Source organism: Ornithodoros turicata, chromosome 2, assembly GCF_037126465.1.
Source record: "Ornithodoros turicata isolate Travis chromosome 2, ASM3712646v1, whole genome shotgun sequence".
Lineage (NCBI taxonomy): Eukaryota > Metazoa > Arthropoda > Arachnida > Ixodida > Argasidae > Ornithodoros > Ornithodoros turicata.
This window is the reverse complement of record NC_088202.1, coordinates 130,049,847-130,069,724: the sequence shown is the minus strand read 5'-3', so window position 1 is coordinate 130,069,724 and position 19,878 is coordinate 130,049,847. Positions and strand designations below refer to the sequence as shown.

General features: G+C 47.4%; 1 protein-coding gene across 1 annotated transcript in view; it reads right to left on the bottom strand.

Moving 5' to 3' along the window:
- LOC135386132 (uncharacterized) overlaps nt 1–19,878 on the bottom strand; it is a 305,833-nt gene that overhangs the window by 56,164 nt on the left and 229,791 nt on the right. Inside the window, exon 5 of the mRNA XM_064615884.1 lies at nt 15,303–15,414. Within this exon, the coding sequence (XP_064471954.1) occupies nt 15,303–15,414 (112 nt within the window). The remainder of the gene's footprint in view (nt 1–15,302; nt 15,415–19,878) is intronic.

Below are 19,878 nucleotides of genomic sequence, written 5' to 3'. Positions count from 1 at the left end.
AACTTGATGATGCTGTTCACGCCTCTGTTTGTTTGGGGCCGTTAAGGTGCCCAGTGTGCAATGCTGGCACCAGACACTAATCTGAGATGGAGGAACAGTGTCAAGTTTCTCCAACGACTCTCCTGCCGTCACTCGCCGTGGAGTGTCGTCAGGAGTATCGGCTTCATGTAAGTTCGGGAAAAATTTAAATTCGCTCACGAGAAAGCTACTCGATTCCTGAACGCAAAGCTTCGGATGCAAGTTCACGAACATCTCCTCTGTGGAACAAAAGTGAGATAAGAATGTTTCACAGTCCCTTTAAGGCGGAAATGCCGCTACACCGGCAGGCAGATCGCTGGAAAATAGCTCGTCACCACTACCATCTTTAAAGGAGCAGTCTAGAGGCCCACAACCTTGTTTCTGTTTTTGGTCAGTATGGAATGTTAGGCGGCTGAAAACAGTTTTCCCACAATTAGTGCAACCGTAGCGAAATGAGGACGCCTGCAATAGCTCCCCGAACCTCCCGTGCGCGAAACATCCTCCTTCGCCTTCACCATAGGCACGTGATGAGCGCCACCACACGCGTCACTATGTGACGCAAGTGGTGCTGGACGCTCCTCATTGGACCTGGGATCGCATGATCGAGGTGAGCAACATCGCGCAGGCCGGAACGTCTGCTACCGCTTCGGAGACGCCATGCGTTCTCCGGCTACGTGATGCCCGAAATGAAGGGTTTGAAGGCAGTCCACGACACAACCACGATTTTTTGGGACCACAGACACCACGGGAAGAACGAGTGGTGCAGCCCGAAATTAACTGCGCTTGTACAGCGAAAATCCCGTGCTTCCCGACAGTGTGCAGCCTGTCCGACCGTTTTCACCGCGCAGTTAGTTCAGTGGCTAACAGGTGGCGCCACAATACCGCCGCCATCGCTTGCTTTCCGCTTCTGTGAATTCTGAGATTGCACAGAAGCCACGGATATATTACTCTTGTGATCGTAATCTTATTTTCTCAGGCTGCATATATGCTTGGTTTTTTTTTTGTAGAAAACGTGATATAAATCATATAAAGAATAGAAGTCAACAAGAAACAGCTCGCAATGTTCGTAGCAGACAGCTTTTCCTACGAACGAATAAGGGGCTCTCTACCACCAACGTCACAGTAGAGTGGATGTAGTCTGCAGTTGGAGCGCTCCGGCCTGTCACCGCGGCAGCGATTTTCCAAATTAATTGCACCGTGGTGAAACAACTTTGGACAGAAATATTTTGTGGGAATGCTTTTCACATACTGCTTTACAAGATGACAGCAGTTTTGGCAATGTTAGATACCACTTTAATGCTCCTTTAAGGCGGCAATGCCGCGCATGGATGCCTTATCTCGTCATCTCCGTTCAGCAACTGCTTCTTTCAGTACAAAGAAATGATGCTTTCATATCCATTATGTGTGTAGAGTTTCGTAATGCAAACTTAATGGCAGTGCTTACATAGACTGCTGAAATCTTTTGAGTTTTGCAGCTGACGAGATCGTTTATTTCATCGCTAACATGAATACTGATTATATCATTCCTGTACTTCGCACGTTCGAGGCATGGCTATCCTGTTAGAGTGCAAAGAAAGCGAATTGACGAAAGCGCGTTTTATATTTTTCTTTGTTACAATAGCGCAGCAAGAACATAAATTTGAAATTGCGAACGCAACGTCCTAGAGGAAGAGCGGCGTCGGAAAAAATCTGGTGGAATTTCCAGCCGGAGGAGACAGGAACCTTTGGTAGGAAAGATTTACTGGGAAACGGGTCATTCACACATGTTAGCCTGAAAGACACTGGCAGTTTAGGAACACAGTAGACGTAAAGTCATTGACGTACCAAGAAGGGGGCCGTGTCCCCCCCCCTCCCCCCGGAGCTCCAAGCTCACTTCTGAAAATTGAGCAGACTTTTTGTAAAGGTCGTCATGATCCTTCTAATATAATAATATGAACCTCTGGACATCCGCACAGTCCACGGAGTCCGACTCCAGGAAAAGATGAGGGGGCTGCAGGCTTTGCGCCACATGGAAGCAATCTGCACTCCCCTCACCTGGAAAAAAAAAATCATGAGAACGCCCATGCGTATAAATGTGAAGACCAGTTCCCACATATAGCGCTTTGCTACACAGCGCTAGAAAATTGAGCTATATTTTCGTTCTCGCATTGCTGCGAACCACTATAAAATCGCTCTTCCCTGGTCAACTTTTCTAGCGCTATTTTGAGCGGTGAGTCTGCGTTAACCAATCGTGCGCTTCTTTCAGCCGTGACGTCGCAGAAGCTGGGGTTTGTTTTGCTTCCGATCACTCGAAGCATCAAGACGGGAAGGCGACGACGACGACGTGAAAATGGCAACGAGTTTCATATAGTTTCATCTGCCCGTGTATCTGCCAATGCACGGCCGTTTGGTTGCTATAGTAGTTCGGTATCGCGATCACAGCATCGAAAGTGTCATCCGCCTTCATGCTGCGGATGCCCGACGCAGACAGTAAACAATCACGGTAGTATACCGGTGCATCACGTCGCAACGAGATATCCCGTGACTGCAGCAGGATAGCGCTCTGTGCTCGGTTGTATGTGAGAACGGCAAGCGGAAAAACAGCACCAGATTTTGAGAGCTATTTTCTAGCACTATAATGCGATCCACTCAATGTGGGAACTGGACTTTGAAGCACGAAAAGTTAGATAATCGCATTTTACGCACACTTAAATCTGATCGAGTGAGGGGTGCCGCTATCGCTGATCTAAGCCGAGAAATGTTAAGCCCCTGTGTATCTCGATCCGCGGCAGTCAAGTACATACGGCGTGAAACTGAGAGGATTACCTTTTTAAGAAGCGGGACTAAGGACTTAGAAAAGCCGCTGGTTGACTATGTGAGGCCTTTCTATGTGGGCTCGCGATTGCCAGCTGGCAGGAGGGCCGGGAAGCCGGAAATTCGGCTTCGTTTGCGTTCCGTAGTGATTTCATCACGTCTAGTTACTGCAGGTAATTAAATACACTCAATTGTTGTCATACTGTCTATCTGGGTTGCTGTGTCTTCCTAGGATACGTGACGGACTGCTTTGTCCCGAGGGTTCGCCTGTCTAGATATTGACACGTTCCGCTATTCTTCGGCAGGACCCGACCCGGTGCGGACATTCCGAAATCAGGCGCGGTCTGGTTCAAATCCACCAGAGAATGACCAGGGCCGCCCGCTAGGAGCTGCAAAAAAAAAAAAAAAAAATCATGGTAGGGGCAAGGGCGCCACCAAACCTTGCGAAGCACGAGAGCTTGCGATGCCGATAATCGCGCGCTCCACCAGCCAGTCTCTGTTTTGCTTTTCACTATTCACAGTGCTGAAAATGGTCCAAGCGCTGGGGTTGGACATCCGTTTCCGAAAACAAGAGGCACACCGGTACCAGAACAAACAAAGGCAGTTTAAAGCAATTGAAACATTGTTACGCTCCGGAGTGCTACGCCCTCCTCGTTAATAAATGACAAACGGCTGAGTGTGAAGCTTTTTTCATTCCTAATTATGGGTGCCCTATGGGTCCCGAAACGGCTTGTGTTTTGTAACTGTTTCTAAACTGGTTTGTTTGTTGTGCTGCCGGTGTGTCTCTCGATTGAGAAATAAAGAATATTCACAATGCGTATAACAACAGCCGAAGGGGTATGAATGGCACGAACCAGGGCCGGGCCGGGCCGGTGGGTCTCGGGCTGGCGCTGCCCGTATCAATATCTAGGTCTACCATCCTCGAATGAAAGCAGTTTTCCCATAAATCGAACCCATGGTTTGTACGCAACTCAGAGAACGCTTAGAGAATGTGGCTTATGCCTTGTTACCAACGGCATGCTGTCTCTCTCTCGAGAGAGAGACAGAGAGAGATGTGTATAAGACTTATTCCCTTTATGTGTCCTCATTGCACCATTATTTGTGGTTGTTTTGCCCATATTTTTGAAGATTTTTATGCATAATGTTCCGGCGTCATATTGAGTCTTCAGTGACCCGTGAGGGTGCACTGGGCAACTTGTAGGGCACAGACGCTAAGATACTTTGTTGTGGTCCTGTTGTAATACAGTCAAACTCCTTTACAACGAAACTCAGGGGACAGCAAAAAAGAAAAAAAATTGCAGTAAAGGTATTTTCGTTAAAAAGGACGTCCATTACTGGACCTATAGGGCTCCAGCGGACTGCAAAAAAAATTTGCTTAATTTGCTGTAGCGGTATTTTCGTTAAAAAGGTGTTCGCTATAAAGGAGTTTGACTGTAGTTAAGCTTCTTTGAAGCAATCGTCTCTTCTCCTATGACACTTTCATGACCACCGAAAAGGTGCGCGGACGGGTGGGTGACTTTTCTTTAGCGTTAATTCCCCGGTACAGTACGTCTGCGCATTTTGTCTTCGTCGACAAGAACACAAATTGGCGACTACGTGAAACAGAAGATCAGCGATGCTGTTTCACAACGGTGGAAGGCAAGTCAGACAAGAAACGGGATGTTGGCTGAAAACTCGGGTTTCTTATTACGCGCTGGAACACCACTCTGCAAACTGAGAAGAAGGAGGCACTTAACAATGCAGGCCGAGTTTCAATATTCCACGTCTAGCCCTTTTAACGGAGCACAATATTCATGGATGTATAAAGGAGTCTAGGATACACCGTATTTCTATGTGGTGGCCGGTTTCACGTCAGTTCAGGCAGGGAGGTTCCATCGACCTCCTGGATTTTCATTGTTTTTTATATTTAAAAGCTCATCGTACATGATGATCAACAGCGGTAAAATGAATAATTTCTACCGAATTGTTTTGGTGCAAAAAAAATAGAGAAAATCCTGCCCTGAATTCGAGTGTTTCAGATTTGCCGTGTTTGCACGCGTATATCTCCTGAGTTTTAAAAGATATTGTAGTGAAATTTTTTATGCTTTAGTATGCCTACAGGCCAGCAGTCCGAGCCAAATTTTTGCGCGCAGGTGCAACGCTCTGTGCTATAAAAAATGGCGAATATGCTCACTCGCGCAGTTTTGTTCCAAATTCGACGTGTGATTTCGCTAGCTGTATAGATGTCGCTCATTATCATACTTGGTATCAGTTCAATCAGCTTTCAATGCTCTTTCACCTGATATATCTATCGTGAGTATACCTCCTACAGGTGTCTGCTGAAACAGGCAAATGTTTAGGCATATTTTTAGAAAACAAGGATTTTGCACGCCCGTTCCTCGAAAAGGCCCCTTTTGATTTCATTTATATTTTGCCAGGGCATGGCCCGATGTTAGACCTTTCATCTGACGTGAAACAATTCTGCTTCAAAAGGCGTCCACTGCCGATTAGCGCGTTAAAACGCGGCCCTACTCGGCGTGCGTACGTGTCGCAGCTCGGCTGGCGCTATACCGCGTGATGGCGGGCCTCCTGGTCAGGCCTGGTCAGGCCAAGGTCCTGGGCAGGCTTCGCAGGGAACTGTGCCGACATTTGTCTTAAAGCGTTTGAGGAGAACTCAGAGAAAACACCCAGACAGCGAAGCCGGCGCCCCCATTCGAACCTTCGTCACCTCCCAGCGTCGAACTGTCTTTCTGAAATAACTGTATTTTGTTCCGAGATACCCGCGAATCCCCATCTCAAACTCTTCTGTCTGCTTACTGTCGACGTACTGATCAGTTTTCCCTGTGGTCAACGCAACTTCCATCGTAAGCGTCCACTCACCGAGTTATTGATTTACCAGGTGGTAAAAAATCATATGGATGGTATAATGTTAAGTCATGCTTTCGCCAGGGCGAACGCCTCCAAGAAGAATAGATAGCCTACCCCTTGCTTCCATTCTTCCGGCAACATGACGGCTTTTCTTACAAAACGTCTGACTATACGAGAGAGAGAGAGAGAGAGAGAGAGAGAGAGAGAGATACATGATGACGATGATATGGGGACTTCCGCTCATTGAGCAGAATGCTATACCCTATTGCTATTGGGGAACAATGAGAGGATGGTGATGATGATGATGCTGACGACGTTGACGGGGTGTTAGAGGGAGTCGATCAGGCCGGTAGTTTCAAGGAATTTGATAAAGGGTCGTGTAAGAGTTGTACTTTTTAGAAACCTCTCGAATATTGTGCATTTCCAACTCAGTGCAATAGCCACCCGACAGAGACTCGGGGAAGGCACGTTACAAATCGATTACAAGCTGGCGTTCCCCACAGAGCTTTCTCATATATGAGAAAGCACTGTGGGGGATGCCAGCTTGTAAAAGCACGTGCACTATGTGGGCGTGACTGACGGTGTGATTAGCTATCTTGACGTCAAGAATTCTGTCACGACTGTTTTCCGCTGACTCTTTCCCTGCTCAACAACTCTGGGGACGAGGTGAAGGACGGAATCCAATTAGCTGCGGTGCCATCGAAAAGCGTGATAGTACTGGGGCCACCATTCTAGTCTACGCAGTACCATTGGTTCAATAACTTTTCCAAAGCAACTTGTCAGGCTATAATTGAACGAAATGATGATCGATCGGCTTTGACAATATGAATCTACTAGGGACTCTTTCCAGCTCTTGGGCACCTCTCCGTGTCTCCATGACACATTGAGTCATGAATTAGACCAGACCATTATAAGACAACAGCAATAACGAATTAAGTTTCGCGGCTCCTGTCACGCTTTATTCTCGGTTTGCTCATTGAGAAGTGTCACTGTTCATCATTGCTGTTACGGTGTCACTTGCTCTCTTTCGTTATGCGTTACAAGAGCAGCTGTTCATCGTCGCCATTGTGCCACGAGATTTGTCAGTTCAGGAGCTTTCGTGTAGCCGCAGGAGTAGGAGGAGCAATTACATTTTATAGTTGTAAGGTCGACTGCATGTCGGCAAGGGCTGCGCATTTGGGAAAACCAGTGACGAGGGCCTTGAATACTGTAAAAAGCTTCCGGATTAATGTTCAGTGGAGTGCCTGGTACTAGACTGGCGGGGGACCTATGTTTATTTCAAGACATTTCTAGGGTGCAGTGCTCGTTTGTGCGTCCTTATGATCATTAGACGCGAGCGGGAGAAAGTCGGAGATGGAGTGTTGCTCCGTCGCAAGAGATCGTGGCAGGGGCTTAGCTCGTGCTTAACTCTATACTTAGCCTAATTAATAAGCTTGTCGTCCAGTAGTTAGATACGCTTTCCGACAGGATGTCCGCCTGATCACATTGTAGCAACTCGCCAAGTACAGTGGCGCTGCCAGATGTACAACGGTTTTCTTTATCTTTACTTTCTCCCTTCTCCTTCTCAGAAAACACTGCGCTCCCGTCGTCTCTTTCCTTCCTCTCCCTTCCCTTTTTCCCTTTGCCGCGCTCTGCGGCTGAATAGCTGTAAATACAGTCAAGTAGGCAAATTTTCGGTAACGACCATGGTCATAATGACGAGGGTTCACTGTAGATTGCTTTTAAACACACTCAACTGCTTCCGTGTTCTCCGTGCCTTTACTTGTGACGACCTGACATATTGGTGACCCGGTTTTGGGACTTGCCTTCTATTTATGTCAACTCCACATCAATGGCCACTCAACAACGCACCAGCCACCTGCAGCGCAGAGGACACATGCAGCAGGGCCCGATATCACCCGCTCCGGCAGACGGGTGCAGTGGCCACAGCGACTTGTGCTCGGACACTGACGAATATTTTTTTTTTTTGTTATTTTCTCGCTCGTTTCCTCACTAGAGGGGGAGTGCTGTAGCGACTCGCCAAGTACGGTCGCGTAGCGTAGCCATAAATTGTCGAAGTTGGTGGGCATAGTTAGCGGGATCCGGAATCTTTGCTGCAGGGAGAGGTGTAATAAACTCGCCAGGGAGACGCAGCGGGGTAGCGGATGATGCTGACGATGGAAGAGAGTTGGAGTTGGAATTAAAAAGAAAAATATGGAGATGGTGGCTCCCACAAAACACAGGAGCCGGCTACTCCAAAACACTTGCAGATAAAAAAAAAAAAGACCGTAAGTCCACAAGAAATGTCATTAAAGCAGCTGTCGCACGCTGTCTAAGATCCCTCGGCCATTCTCCGAGGAGCTTCACTAAGTCTAGAGGACGGCGGTCCGGTCTTTCCAAGGCGGCTCTGAGGTCATTACGTTGGACACTGTATCTGGAGCAGTTAATTAATATGCTTTCAGTGTTCTCCACTTCATCACACGTGAGGCAGTTCGGCGAGTTTACGTTCCCCATCTTGAAAAACAAGGCACGGCTGAAAGAGACGTCTAGTCCAAGACGGTGCAGTAATGATTCAATGGCACGCGGCGTGCGACTCGGAAGACAGAAGCGTAAATTCGGGTCCACTCTGGCTAGCAAGCTGGACTCCGCATCAACCAACCATGTACGTCACAGGCGCCGTGACGTATTTTTCGAAGCATTCTCTTGGCGTCCGACGCCGTGCAGTATACAGGGGTCTTGCTCGTTTTCAGGTGTGTCCTTACTAGGGTTCAGAATACCGAGTCGTTTTTACAATCCCGGGATTGCGGGATTTCGAAATGTGAATCCCGGGATCCCGGGACGGGATCGGGTTTTTTTCGCAACTATACCCACGATGTCGTATCGAACTGTATCCACTTGCACAACCGTGCTATCACAAATTGCGATATAGTTCGCGTCTTCTGTCATCCCCACCGGAACACACTGTGTTGCTTGCCGGTGCGCTGAATTTATTAAACATGTCTACTCCCGGCCTCTTGACTATATTCACAAACATTCAAGCGAGGGAAAAAAAAAGCGAAAAAAAAAAGCTCACGGGGCAAAACCTGCGTATTACATTGAGCATTCGCACCGTGCCGGAATGTCAACTGAAATTCCGCAATCAAATGCGTCCCTTCTTGTCGTCTGCTACGGAATATCTTCTGGCTGCGCCCCAGGTTATTTCACGCAGTCAGTAGTGCACGAGAAGATTGTGACGTACAGCAATTCTAGTTACGCAACCGCTAAAATCAATGACGTATTTCGCATCATCCGCTGTAGTATTCTGGGGAATGTTACTTGTGTGAATACATGGGACAATGCGGGCTGTTCGTGTTGCCTTTTATTCATCCACAGCGACTGTTGTGTGTTGTGTAAGAAGTGCGCAAATGTCCGTTAGGTTTATCTGCACACACCCTGTATATATATATATATCATGCGTACCATTCAAGTTTTCAGCAGCATCAATTCGCATGTTGCTCTCGGACGATAATAACTGTGCGATACTTTTCCGATCCAGTTTTAATTACTGTGCAGTTCTCTGGCTGGCTCGTTTTTTCTCATGTGTGTTTCTTACTGTGGTTCTTTTGCTGTATTTGTTGGTCATCATAAGTCATGTTCGTTTGCAGCAGCATTAATTTGCATGTTGCTCTATCGGATGTTGGTAAGGGCATGGTTCTTGGTTTAGCCACTTTCAATCACTATATATTTAATCAATTTACCCACTAATACCATATCGCCATAATCTTTGCATATACAGGGTGTTACCCTATAAAAGTCTACCCGTGCCGCCATGCCGTACTCGCCAATTACTCAATGCAGGTGGCACATTGTGCGATCTTCATATAAAGCTCATAAGGACATTTAATCTTGGTGAATTTCGAAGTGATTAAGCGCCGCAACATGAAGTTATAACTCAAAACGTGAGATTCCCGTAGTCAAAACAATCAAGATGGCGGCGTTGAGACGAGCACTTGCCATGCTGCTCCCCAGACGACGACGTGTCGCATATCCTGCCAGCCGGATGGAACTGCAGTTTTCATTTCGCTTTCGTGTAACTGTCGTATTTTGCTCAGAAGTAAGCAAGTGAAGTACGAAAAATGCCGACGTACTCAGCAGACGACACCCAAAAAGGATGTCGTCTGCTTACTGAGAGGCGCCATCTTGGCTGTTTTGCCTACGGGAACCTCACGTTTTGCGCTATAACTTTGCGTAACGGTGCTCAATCACTTCGATATTTGCCATGGATGAATGTCCTTATGAGGTTTATACGTAGACAACACATTGTACCGCCTGCATTGAGTAATTGGCGAGCACGGCATGCCGACGCGGGTAGACTTTTATAGGGTAACACCCTGTAGTATATGTGTGTACGTGTTAGCAGGTGTGCACAACACTGCGCCAAATTCCACAACGTTATGTGCTTTGGTGACACACATGCTGCACAAAACAAAGACAGCTGCAGCAATGGTGTGAGAGCATCGCCCCTGACGATGAAACTCCCCAGTCATAATCACAGAATAAAGTTGTTGTTGGTAGCTTTAATAGCACAGCTAGTGGAACGGGTGCAGTGTTTAGGATTGCTGTGCAAGATGTTTTTGTTGCGTATTCGCAAGAATTCCAGCAGCACGGTCGTGGGCGCGCACACACGGGTTGTACGAGTCGACGACAAAAATTCATGCGGTGATTGCTTCCATGGAAACCACCGCCGCCACGACAGTGCGGAATTTCAGCGGTAAATGCGTTACTGCTTTATTGCTTAAACTGCATCTCGGCACCATCGCCATCACCACAGCGTAGAATTTATGCCGTTGCGGTCTCCTGCCTCACATATTTATGGTGCCTCTTGCAGGTTGTTATCTTGGTACTACTACATACCTTCCGCCTTGTTTTTTGGTTGTTTGGTCTGGATTCGTTTGGGTGAGACCCACGTTGCCTTTTAGATTTGTTGGGACACTAGCAGTGATCTCTGTACCGATGAAGCAGACGACGACGAAACAACGGAGTACCCCTATACTATGGTGAACTAGAAGGTTCACCTGGGAAGTTTACCTAGGTTACTAGCACGATACCTATAATATGAAAGAAGGAAGTCACACGAAAAGTTTGGCTCGCGCAAATTCAGCAATGCGCAGTTGACGTAGTATTGAGGTCAGTGGTTGTTGTTATGGGAAAATGTATTATGAACGAAATACACAACCTGTAATACGGCCTCACCCTCGCCGTGAAAGCAGGTTGCCTCCATGCATGCACCGCGCAGACACCCTACATGGAGGAGGAGGAGGAGGAGGAGGAGTGTCGTTGGTCGGAACCCGAGAGGTCTGCCTGCCTGATTAGGCGGCATGTTTCTCGGGAAGGGAAAGGTGGTGGAGAGGAGGAGAGGAAAGGGTGAAGTGGAAGACCGAGCGGAATCCGCCCGGGGGGAGGATAGCTGCGTCCATGGGCCGACTTCAGGGGAACTGTGCCGGCATACGCCTATTACACATCTGAGGGAAACCCAGGAAAAACCCCAGACGGCACAGCCGGCCCGAAGGTCACTTGCAGCGCCTTCTGCGAGCCCAATCATCCCGCACACCACATTATGATTTTCACGGTACTTCAATGCCGAGATATTCGACTCTATAGTCGTGTTCAACTTAAGAAAGAAAAGAAATCTAGTCCGTCAACTTCATACGCCGTTTGAAATAAGGAGATGCAATAGCGCGCAAGGAGAAATACTGCAGCGCCCCCATGCGCCATCAGTAGCCGAGCGCACTTTCTGCCGCAGTGTAGTGTCATGCGGCCAGTCTTAACAGCTCAGTGAGTGCGGTGGATTATATTACCTGGCGCTAGAGGGAGCGTGACCACTCCGTGTCCATTAAGGAGCAAGGAGAATTGAGGGAGCACCGTCGTTTATTCGCGAATCACAAAGTGTAGTGGAAGTGACGACACATAATGCACGTCATGAGCACGTCATATAGGTTCTGTTCGTTTATTCAACTCGCGCGACCCGAGAGTCGGAGTCATGACGTGTGAGTGCATTCGTACGTCATCGACCCCAGCGACTCGCATCGAGATGAGAGATTTAGAGTCACAACACTATTTGACTTATTTTGCCTCCGTGTTAAGTTACACAGCACGTCCTCCATCAATTCCTCTTGCACTACATTCTTTGGCGTAGCGTTGGGGTGTTATATTCTTTGACTCATGATGCAGCACAGCACCCGGCTCTGTGCCGGGGTATGTTGTATTGTCCTCTTTTTTTACATCGTTATTGAACCATCAAAACGGCGAAGTTCGGGCTTGTTGGTATAACATGATCTATTGGAAAGCGAACTCGTTGAACACAGTTACAAGATAGACGAGGGAAAAGTGCTCGTGAACGTCTTGTCCCTCGTCAATCTTGTGATCGTGTTAAACTAGTACGCCCTCGAATACATCACCTCAAAACGCGCCTATGGAAACGACGGTATAGAGCAATCGATGTTGGAAGAAACTGTCAACATAAGAAGCGATCTCTCATACACGACATAAACCGTGTTTGCAGGGTGCAAGCGGTCGGGTTCTGCGCTCTTTATGAGACACTGCGAGATATGTGTTTCTCGCGAGGATGGTAAGCAAACCGAGCAACGTAAACACGGCGTGCAGACGGGGCAAGAGCTTTCTTCGGATGTTTGCTCCGGGAATTGTGGTACCATTGATTTCAAGAATGAGGCAGGAATCCGTTGACGCCACGGTTGTTCTAGTTATCAAAAAAGAAGAAAAAAAAAGAAAAAAAGAGCGAACAGACACACAGTCTGTCTTACTCAACTCACTTCTCTGGAATGTTGAGGTATGACTACTTTGGTTGGGGACAAAATGTTTCCTCTAACGTGCAAAAAAAAAAAAAAAAAACGAAAGGAAAAGATCGTCGTAAAAAAATCTACTTCTCTCAACATTATGGGGTCACCGCTATTTATCGCGGGGAAGACCTTGCCGTTACTTCTGACTACTTTTACCAAATTTAATTCGCGCGAAATTCAATTTTCCCAATTGATCTCCGAATTTTGCCAAGTCGGCCCCACGTTGCTTTGTCGGAAACCGAAAGCACACGTAGAATTTACCCCATGGCATTGCAAAATACATTCCCTACTACTCTGGCAATAATAATAATAATAATAATAATAATAATAATAATAATAATAATAATAATAATAATAATATATAGAAAAAAAGAAAACGAAAAGGAGAAACCTACGAAATCCGTCATTTCGAGGCACGCAACTTGTCGGTCAAAGTCTGTTCTCCGTCAAGTCAACACCCGCCCCTTCCTGTTTCCTTCTCGCTCTCCTTTCAGATAACTTTGCGTTGCAACAATGCTGCTGTAATCAGCAGAAGCTTGGAAAGGGAAAAGTGAAAGGGCCGGTACATGGCCTTCTCGCATTGCTTCTTTCGGAATCTGAGCACGGCCGGCAATTTGTGTCCCTCGAGACGACGGTTTCCGTAACTTTTTTCCGGCTATTACCATTGTAGTAGTGAATGTAGTTTGCAATAGGTTAGGGTAAACCCTGCGTGCGCTTTCTGTTTCTGTAATAAACACGTGAGGTTGTCTCGGCGAATTTCGGATTGGAAACATTGAATCTCACGCGAACTAAATTTAATAAAAGCTCTCCGAAGCGGTGGCAAAATCTCCCCCGAGAGAAACAGCGCTGACGCCATAATATTCAGGAAATTATATTTTTTACTAAAATTTTTTTCAAACAGTAGAGGATACTAACTAAATTCAGTGCTACAGGTGGTGCAACAGGACAGTAACATCATGTAACTGACCTGGTGCTGCAGCAAGCATTTTCGATGCGTGTTTCACATTCTAAACATTATTCAGGAAGTGGGACATCACATTATGTATAGGAACAAAATATAATAATAATCAGTCATATATATATATACATAATAGTCAGTATCGATCACGGCAGAGCTTATTTTATACATGACGAAATACGAGAATCAACACAAGCTTAGGTGAGAGCGACAGAAAGACGAAGCAATGTCGTGTAAACTAAGTTGCGGTAGTACACCTGTTCGAGCATTGCAGATTGACAGACACAGAAAAAAAGAAAGCGGTTCGAGAACCGGAACTGCTCTGCAGAACATTTAAGATGCCAATGGGAAGCGAGTCCCACTTTCGCAATTGGTGAATCTGTGTCAACCATCCGTTCTCACTAGAAAGGTACACTGTTAAAACAGAACTTCACCACATTGCACGCTGCTAGCCAACCATCACACCGAATGATATCATTCTGTGCATTGATTTGTTGAAAATGGGAGGAGGCGCCTATCTGGGACAGATTATCTTGTCCCAGATAGGCGCCTCCCCCCTGTTTTGAACAAATCATGACACAGAATGATATCATTCGGTATGATGGTTGGCTAGGAACGTGCTATGTGGTGAAGTTCTGTTTTAACAGTGTAGAGAATCCAGGAAACCGCACTCTTAGAAATGAACTTCACCGCTTAGCAGGCTCCTAGCCAACCATCATTTCGAATGGTATCGTTATCTGCAATGATTTGTTGAAAACGAGAGGCGTACGCCTTTTTTGTGACAATTATGAACCGCATAAGTGTCACAAAAAGGCCCACGCCTCCCGTTTTCAACAAATCAGAGCAGATAACGATATCATTCGAGATGATGGTTGGCTAGGAGCGTGCTATGCAGTGAAGTTCATTTTTAAGAGTGCGGTGACGAAATGTTAAGGAAAGATTCCCGGGACGGAAGTCGCTGATATTTCAAACGGGGACTGTTCTTCCTCTGGGCCCAGTAGAACAGTCTGCACAGCGGTGTTCACTGCGTTTTTAAAAGAGATTTTGCAATTTTGGCGCGAAGTACCGCTGACGCGTTGCCAACATTCGTATGAACTGTGGGAAGTGAGCTGCTGAGTACGAGCAGCGCTAGACCACTATTGCAATGTGCAATACCGGCGTCTACTTTTCGCCTCCGGGAGACAAGTAGGAAGTTTCCGCCCCTACCCGTATTCTTGATTACTTTCTTTCTCCTGTCATCCTAAAGCGGCTTCCTCCTGCCCGAGAGGTGCCCTTTGTAGCACCCCTCCAGGTGGGCCCTCCCAGACGCCGGCACTGGCAATGTGCAACATTCGAACTGCAGAAGGCAAGCACATTCCATCTCGTACTGCCACAAGGAGGTTCCGAGAAGATTTTGTTTTGACATTGTTTTGTAATCGATAAACTCTATGTCGATAGAAGCAAGAGCTTGCATTCAAGGAACACTTCAACAACATGCCCTAGAAGACATGGCACCTGTACGTAGTTTGCTGAAAAGGCTGTCGTCTGCTACGATCGCTGATGGGCCGAACAGGCAAGTACGTATGCTCTTTCTTTAGAACGTGACAAAAAACAAAAAGTACCGCGAACGATGACCCTACGAATCTACCACATTTAAACCAATCTCAACCATTTTCGCAGAATTCCCAAAGGTAGAGCAAACCTTATAATGGGAAGCTGTCCTGTCACGAAGATGCAAGCATCGCAACGAAAGAGCACGTATAACTTTGTGAGCAATGTATGCAGACTGCAAGGAAGCCAGCGAACGTGCGACTGATTACTCTGCACAGTATCGGCTTCCTATTCGAACTGGGAAAGTTAGACGTGTTGCGGAGTTAGATGAAGTCACTTACTTGCTGAAGAGCCTAAGGACGAGACAGAAGAGCGCTGTAAAGATGACCAGCGACGCGATGACGCTGATCATGGTTGTCAGCTCCGCGTTGTCCAGAATAGCCACTCCGCGCGCTGCACGAAAAAAAGGCACATGGATATTAGTGACGTCAGGTAAATCAGAGCCGTCCCGACGCTCCGCACGTGCTCCGGTGAAGGGTCATATCACCATGGGATATGTGAAAGAGTTCCCGATGAAGCTTGGGGGAAATGCCAAAATTAATGAGTACGTTAGAGTAGCAAAAGAAGAAAGGGGATACGGGTAACGTACATTCACCCGCACTGCCCGCAACGCGCGGTGACAGAATTTCTACCCGCAACTATGCGAGCATCTTAGGCATAACCGCGGGTATACCCGCACCCGCGAACACCTGTAGTGCGCAGATACAGCTGCGACTACACTCTTAGAAATGAACTTCACCACATAGCACGCTCCTAGCCAACCATCATCCCGAATGACAACGTTCTCGCCCCTGATTTGCTGAAAACGGAAGGAGGAGCCTATTCTGTGTCCATTATGCACGGCACAAAATAGGCTCCTCCTCCCGTTTTCAACAAATCAGGGGCGAGAACGTTGTCATTCGGGATGATGGTTGGCTAGGAGAGTGCTATGTGATGAAGTTCATTTTTAAGAGTGTAGGAGTGAACCCAAGCTGCAGGAAACACAACCCCTGTGTCAGCCCACCCACCTCCTGTTATAACTACACTGTTAAAACAGAACTTCACCACATAGCACGTCCAAACCAACCGTCATTCGGAATGATATCATTCTGTGTCCTGATTTGTTCAAAACAGAGGGGAGGCGCTTATCTGGGACAAGCATAATGCGCCTCAGATAGGCGCCCATCTCCCATTTGCAACAAGTCAATGCACAGAATGATATCATTCGGAATGATGGTTGGCTCGGAGAGTGCTATGTGGTAAAGTTCTGTTTTAACAGTGCAGAGAGCGGATTTTGAGGCACTATCTGGTAGCGCTCTTCGTCGCATAAATCGTCCTAGGCCAAACAAGCTTCAGAATCGTATCGTTTTATCTTCGTATTGGAAGGAATGTTGAGAAATAAAAAGGTGTGCGCCCGCTTTCTCAACTTGTCCGGAGACAGAGCGGTATCATCCGCCACGATGATTGGCATACCGCGTGCAATGTGGTCAAGAGCGCCCCCTGTTAGTGCCTAAAAATTCCATCTCTAGGTAACGAACCAGTACAACAGCCACACTTTAATGGATCTACTTCGTCACCTCCTGCAATGTCTACATGACCTATGAACGAGGGAACATCACAAAACGGTGTGCTTTGCTCTCACGTACCTTTCAGAAACGCTAAGTAGCGATTGATACGGGCCGTCATTTTTCGGCAAGGCCTGGCCCGTATCTTCAAAGAAGAACCCAAGCTCGGCCTGGGCCCGCTACAGAAAGACCAGTCTCGCGCGTTACGCTGATCGACCATCGCACCTCCCAGGTGTCACAAACCCCCACGAGTTTAGTCGATTACACATTTCTGGCGCAGATTGATTTGATTTGTAAAAGAGAAAATAGAGATGTTAGTCCCAACCCACCCGCGACTGGCTACTCCACGACGCGTTATTCAGGGCTCTTTATACAGGGTGTTTATTTTTATTAGATACATAATTTTTATTAAAAAACTAGCACAGAAAATTAGATGCCGTTTTTGCAGTGAAATTCTACGGCCAGGCTGACATCCCGCCGAAGAAAGTATGCAACTATAAGTTGACTGATTACCTAAAATTCATTAATTAACCCTTTAATTAGGGGATTTCGTGCAAAAGCGGGAGATCAGGGAGAGATCGTCCTAGTTGAAAGCCATTCCACGTTTAAAAAATCATGAAACACACAGCTGCGGTCAGATATCCGCCCCCGAATTTTGCTATGCAAATGAGCCGAAACTGGAAAAGCCCGCCTGAGAAGCGCATCACCTTCACCGACAGAGGCTTATCTGGGCGGGAAAGCGGTTTATCTGGCCCGCAGGTCGGCACCTACTCCAATAATCTCCATCGCTCCAAATCACGTGGCCCTCTGACGTGAAATCAGGGCCGTACCCCTGCTTTCCAGGATCCCGCGGTTTCGATTTCGGCTCATTTGCATATCAAAATTCGGGGGGTGGATATCTTCACGCACGTGCGTGTTTCGGGATTTTTGAAACGTGGAATGGCTTTCAACTAGGACGGTCTCTCATTCAGATCTCCCGCTTTTGCCCGAAACCTTCTAATTAAAGAGTTGATTAATGAATTTTAGGTAATCAGTCATCTTGTAGTTGCATACTTCCTTCGGCGGGATGTCAGCCTGGCTGTAGAACTCAAGTGCAAAAGCAGCATCTATTTTACCCTGCTAGTTTTTAAATAAAAATTCTGTAGCGAATGAAAATAAACACCCTGTATGTATAACGAATGAAGGGAAAGGAGGACGGGAAAAAAGAAGAAAGGAAAACTATACAATATACATGCACTTTGAAATCAAATGGATGAAGGCGTCACCACAGAACTTGGCACCAGAGGGCAACTGTGCAGGAGAGTTAAAAGTGCGAAAATGTGAATGCGCAAAAAAAAAAAAAAAAAGAGAAAAGAAAAGAAACAAAGAGCGTCAGAGGGTGTCAGATAGAGCCCTGCACGGGCCGACTTTTCCGGGCCCGACCCGGCCCGGGCGCATTGAAAAATGGCCCGGCCCGACCCGGTGACCCAGTGACAGCCCGGCTCGACCCGGAGTCCAAGCAAATAGAGCCAGGGCTGACCCGGCCCGGTGGCCCGGCGAGTAGGTCCTGGCATAGTATTTCCAGTCGCGACGTACGCGTTTCTTGCGATTATCAAACAAATTTATCAGTAGATTTATAAGAAGAGAAGACAAACATACAAGTGATGGCGGTTTAACGCCATAACCGCACCAGACCATATTAAACCTAGAACGTACGCGGGCATGGGCGTTATCGTTACACTATCAAGATTTTGCGGAGGTACAGGATGCTGTCGACAAACTCCTTCTCCCAGTCCATGCCCCTCTCACCAAGCTTTGCCAAGTGATTGTGAAATGCGTGAGGAGCAATGTAAAGTGGCTTTCAGAATGTTCTAGAGGGTCGAATCATATACCTAATGCAGTATCACTTGCTTGTCTTTGCAAAATATGCACAGGAATGACGCAAGCGCATGATGATATGAACTAATGCATCTCCATTGTGTGGAATTAGCTGCGTGGCCCGGCCGGGCCTGACTCTCGGAAACATATTTGTCGGCCCGGCCCGCGGTGCCAGCGTATTTTGTCGGCCCGGACTCGGCCCGGCCCGGAGCACAGAGCCAATAACAACCCGCCCGGCCTACTCGGCCCGCGGGCCGTCGAGACGAGATATTGTACTATGGCGCGAACGGCAGGTATGAGTTGATTTCCAAGCCAACACCCAAGGACGTTTTCGGTGGAGAATGGATTATATTATTTGAGAGCGGATTTTAAGGCACTAAAAACACGCGTTTCGGGCGCCTAAAGAGGCACTGAAAAAGGCCCAGAAAGGCACGAATTCTCTCGGAATATAGGCACGATCAATATTGCACTATCGGCACTATAAGAGCGATGCCGCCAGCATTGGCTGCTGTATACGGCAACATACCACTCTATCGAGTGCGCTTCGGTGACAATTGCTGCTCAGAAAAAGTATGCTTCTATGATGAATGCTGATGTCTTTCTTCCGTTGCACTGCAAATATTTCACAGAGCCAGCGAGAGCAATAGGAAGAAAAATATTATGGAGATTTTGGCGTACACAAAACCGCTCTGATCGCACGGCAATCTTTATTTTGGAATTGAACTGAAAGCATCGTGTACGCATCTTCTTATTGACAGTGTGAAGAGGGTAGGAAGCAAGCACAATTCCAACGTGTTTCAGCGTGAAATTTGGTCGTCTCTCACTACGAATTGTCGTACATGCCGAAAAAGACCGCACGACGTCGACCGACTTGTCGATGCGTGCCGGTACGAACATGGGTATTCGTGAGGGATATCGTCGGGAACGTGCTACATCCAGCCGCTGCCGATGAAGCAACGATTCCTCGATGCGCGGGATGCGACCAGGCACAGCATATGTCATTAAAGGGTCAATGGATTTAAGGAAGGCATTGGTTCGTATAGCGTCTTGCTGAAAGAGCTGTGTGCGGTTGGCAGTGAAGCGGCGGACTTTCAGCTGGCACATAGAGTGCGCAAGGGGAAAGACAGTTGGTTGGTTAGGAAAGACAGTGGGCTTGATCATTGCCTGAAATTCCGACATGGCTCGGAATCCCTTGGAACACCACTTCGTGTCCCAGCGATACAAGTTCAGAGTGCAGGGCGATGATCGTGGTGTAGGTGTCACTGATGACTGCGGCAGAATACGAGGCCAGCGCCTCCAGAGCCACTTTACTGTCGGTGAGGATCGTCCGGGCCCTGGGCGCACACGAGGAGACATGTCTCAAAGCGGTCAGTAGTGCGAATGCCTCTACCTCAGCAGATGACATAAGAGGCAGCTTGAAGTCGTGCTCAGCTCCATCCTCTGGGATGCAGAATGC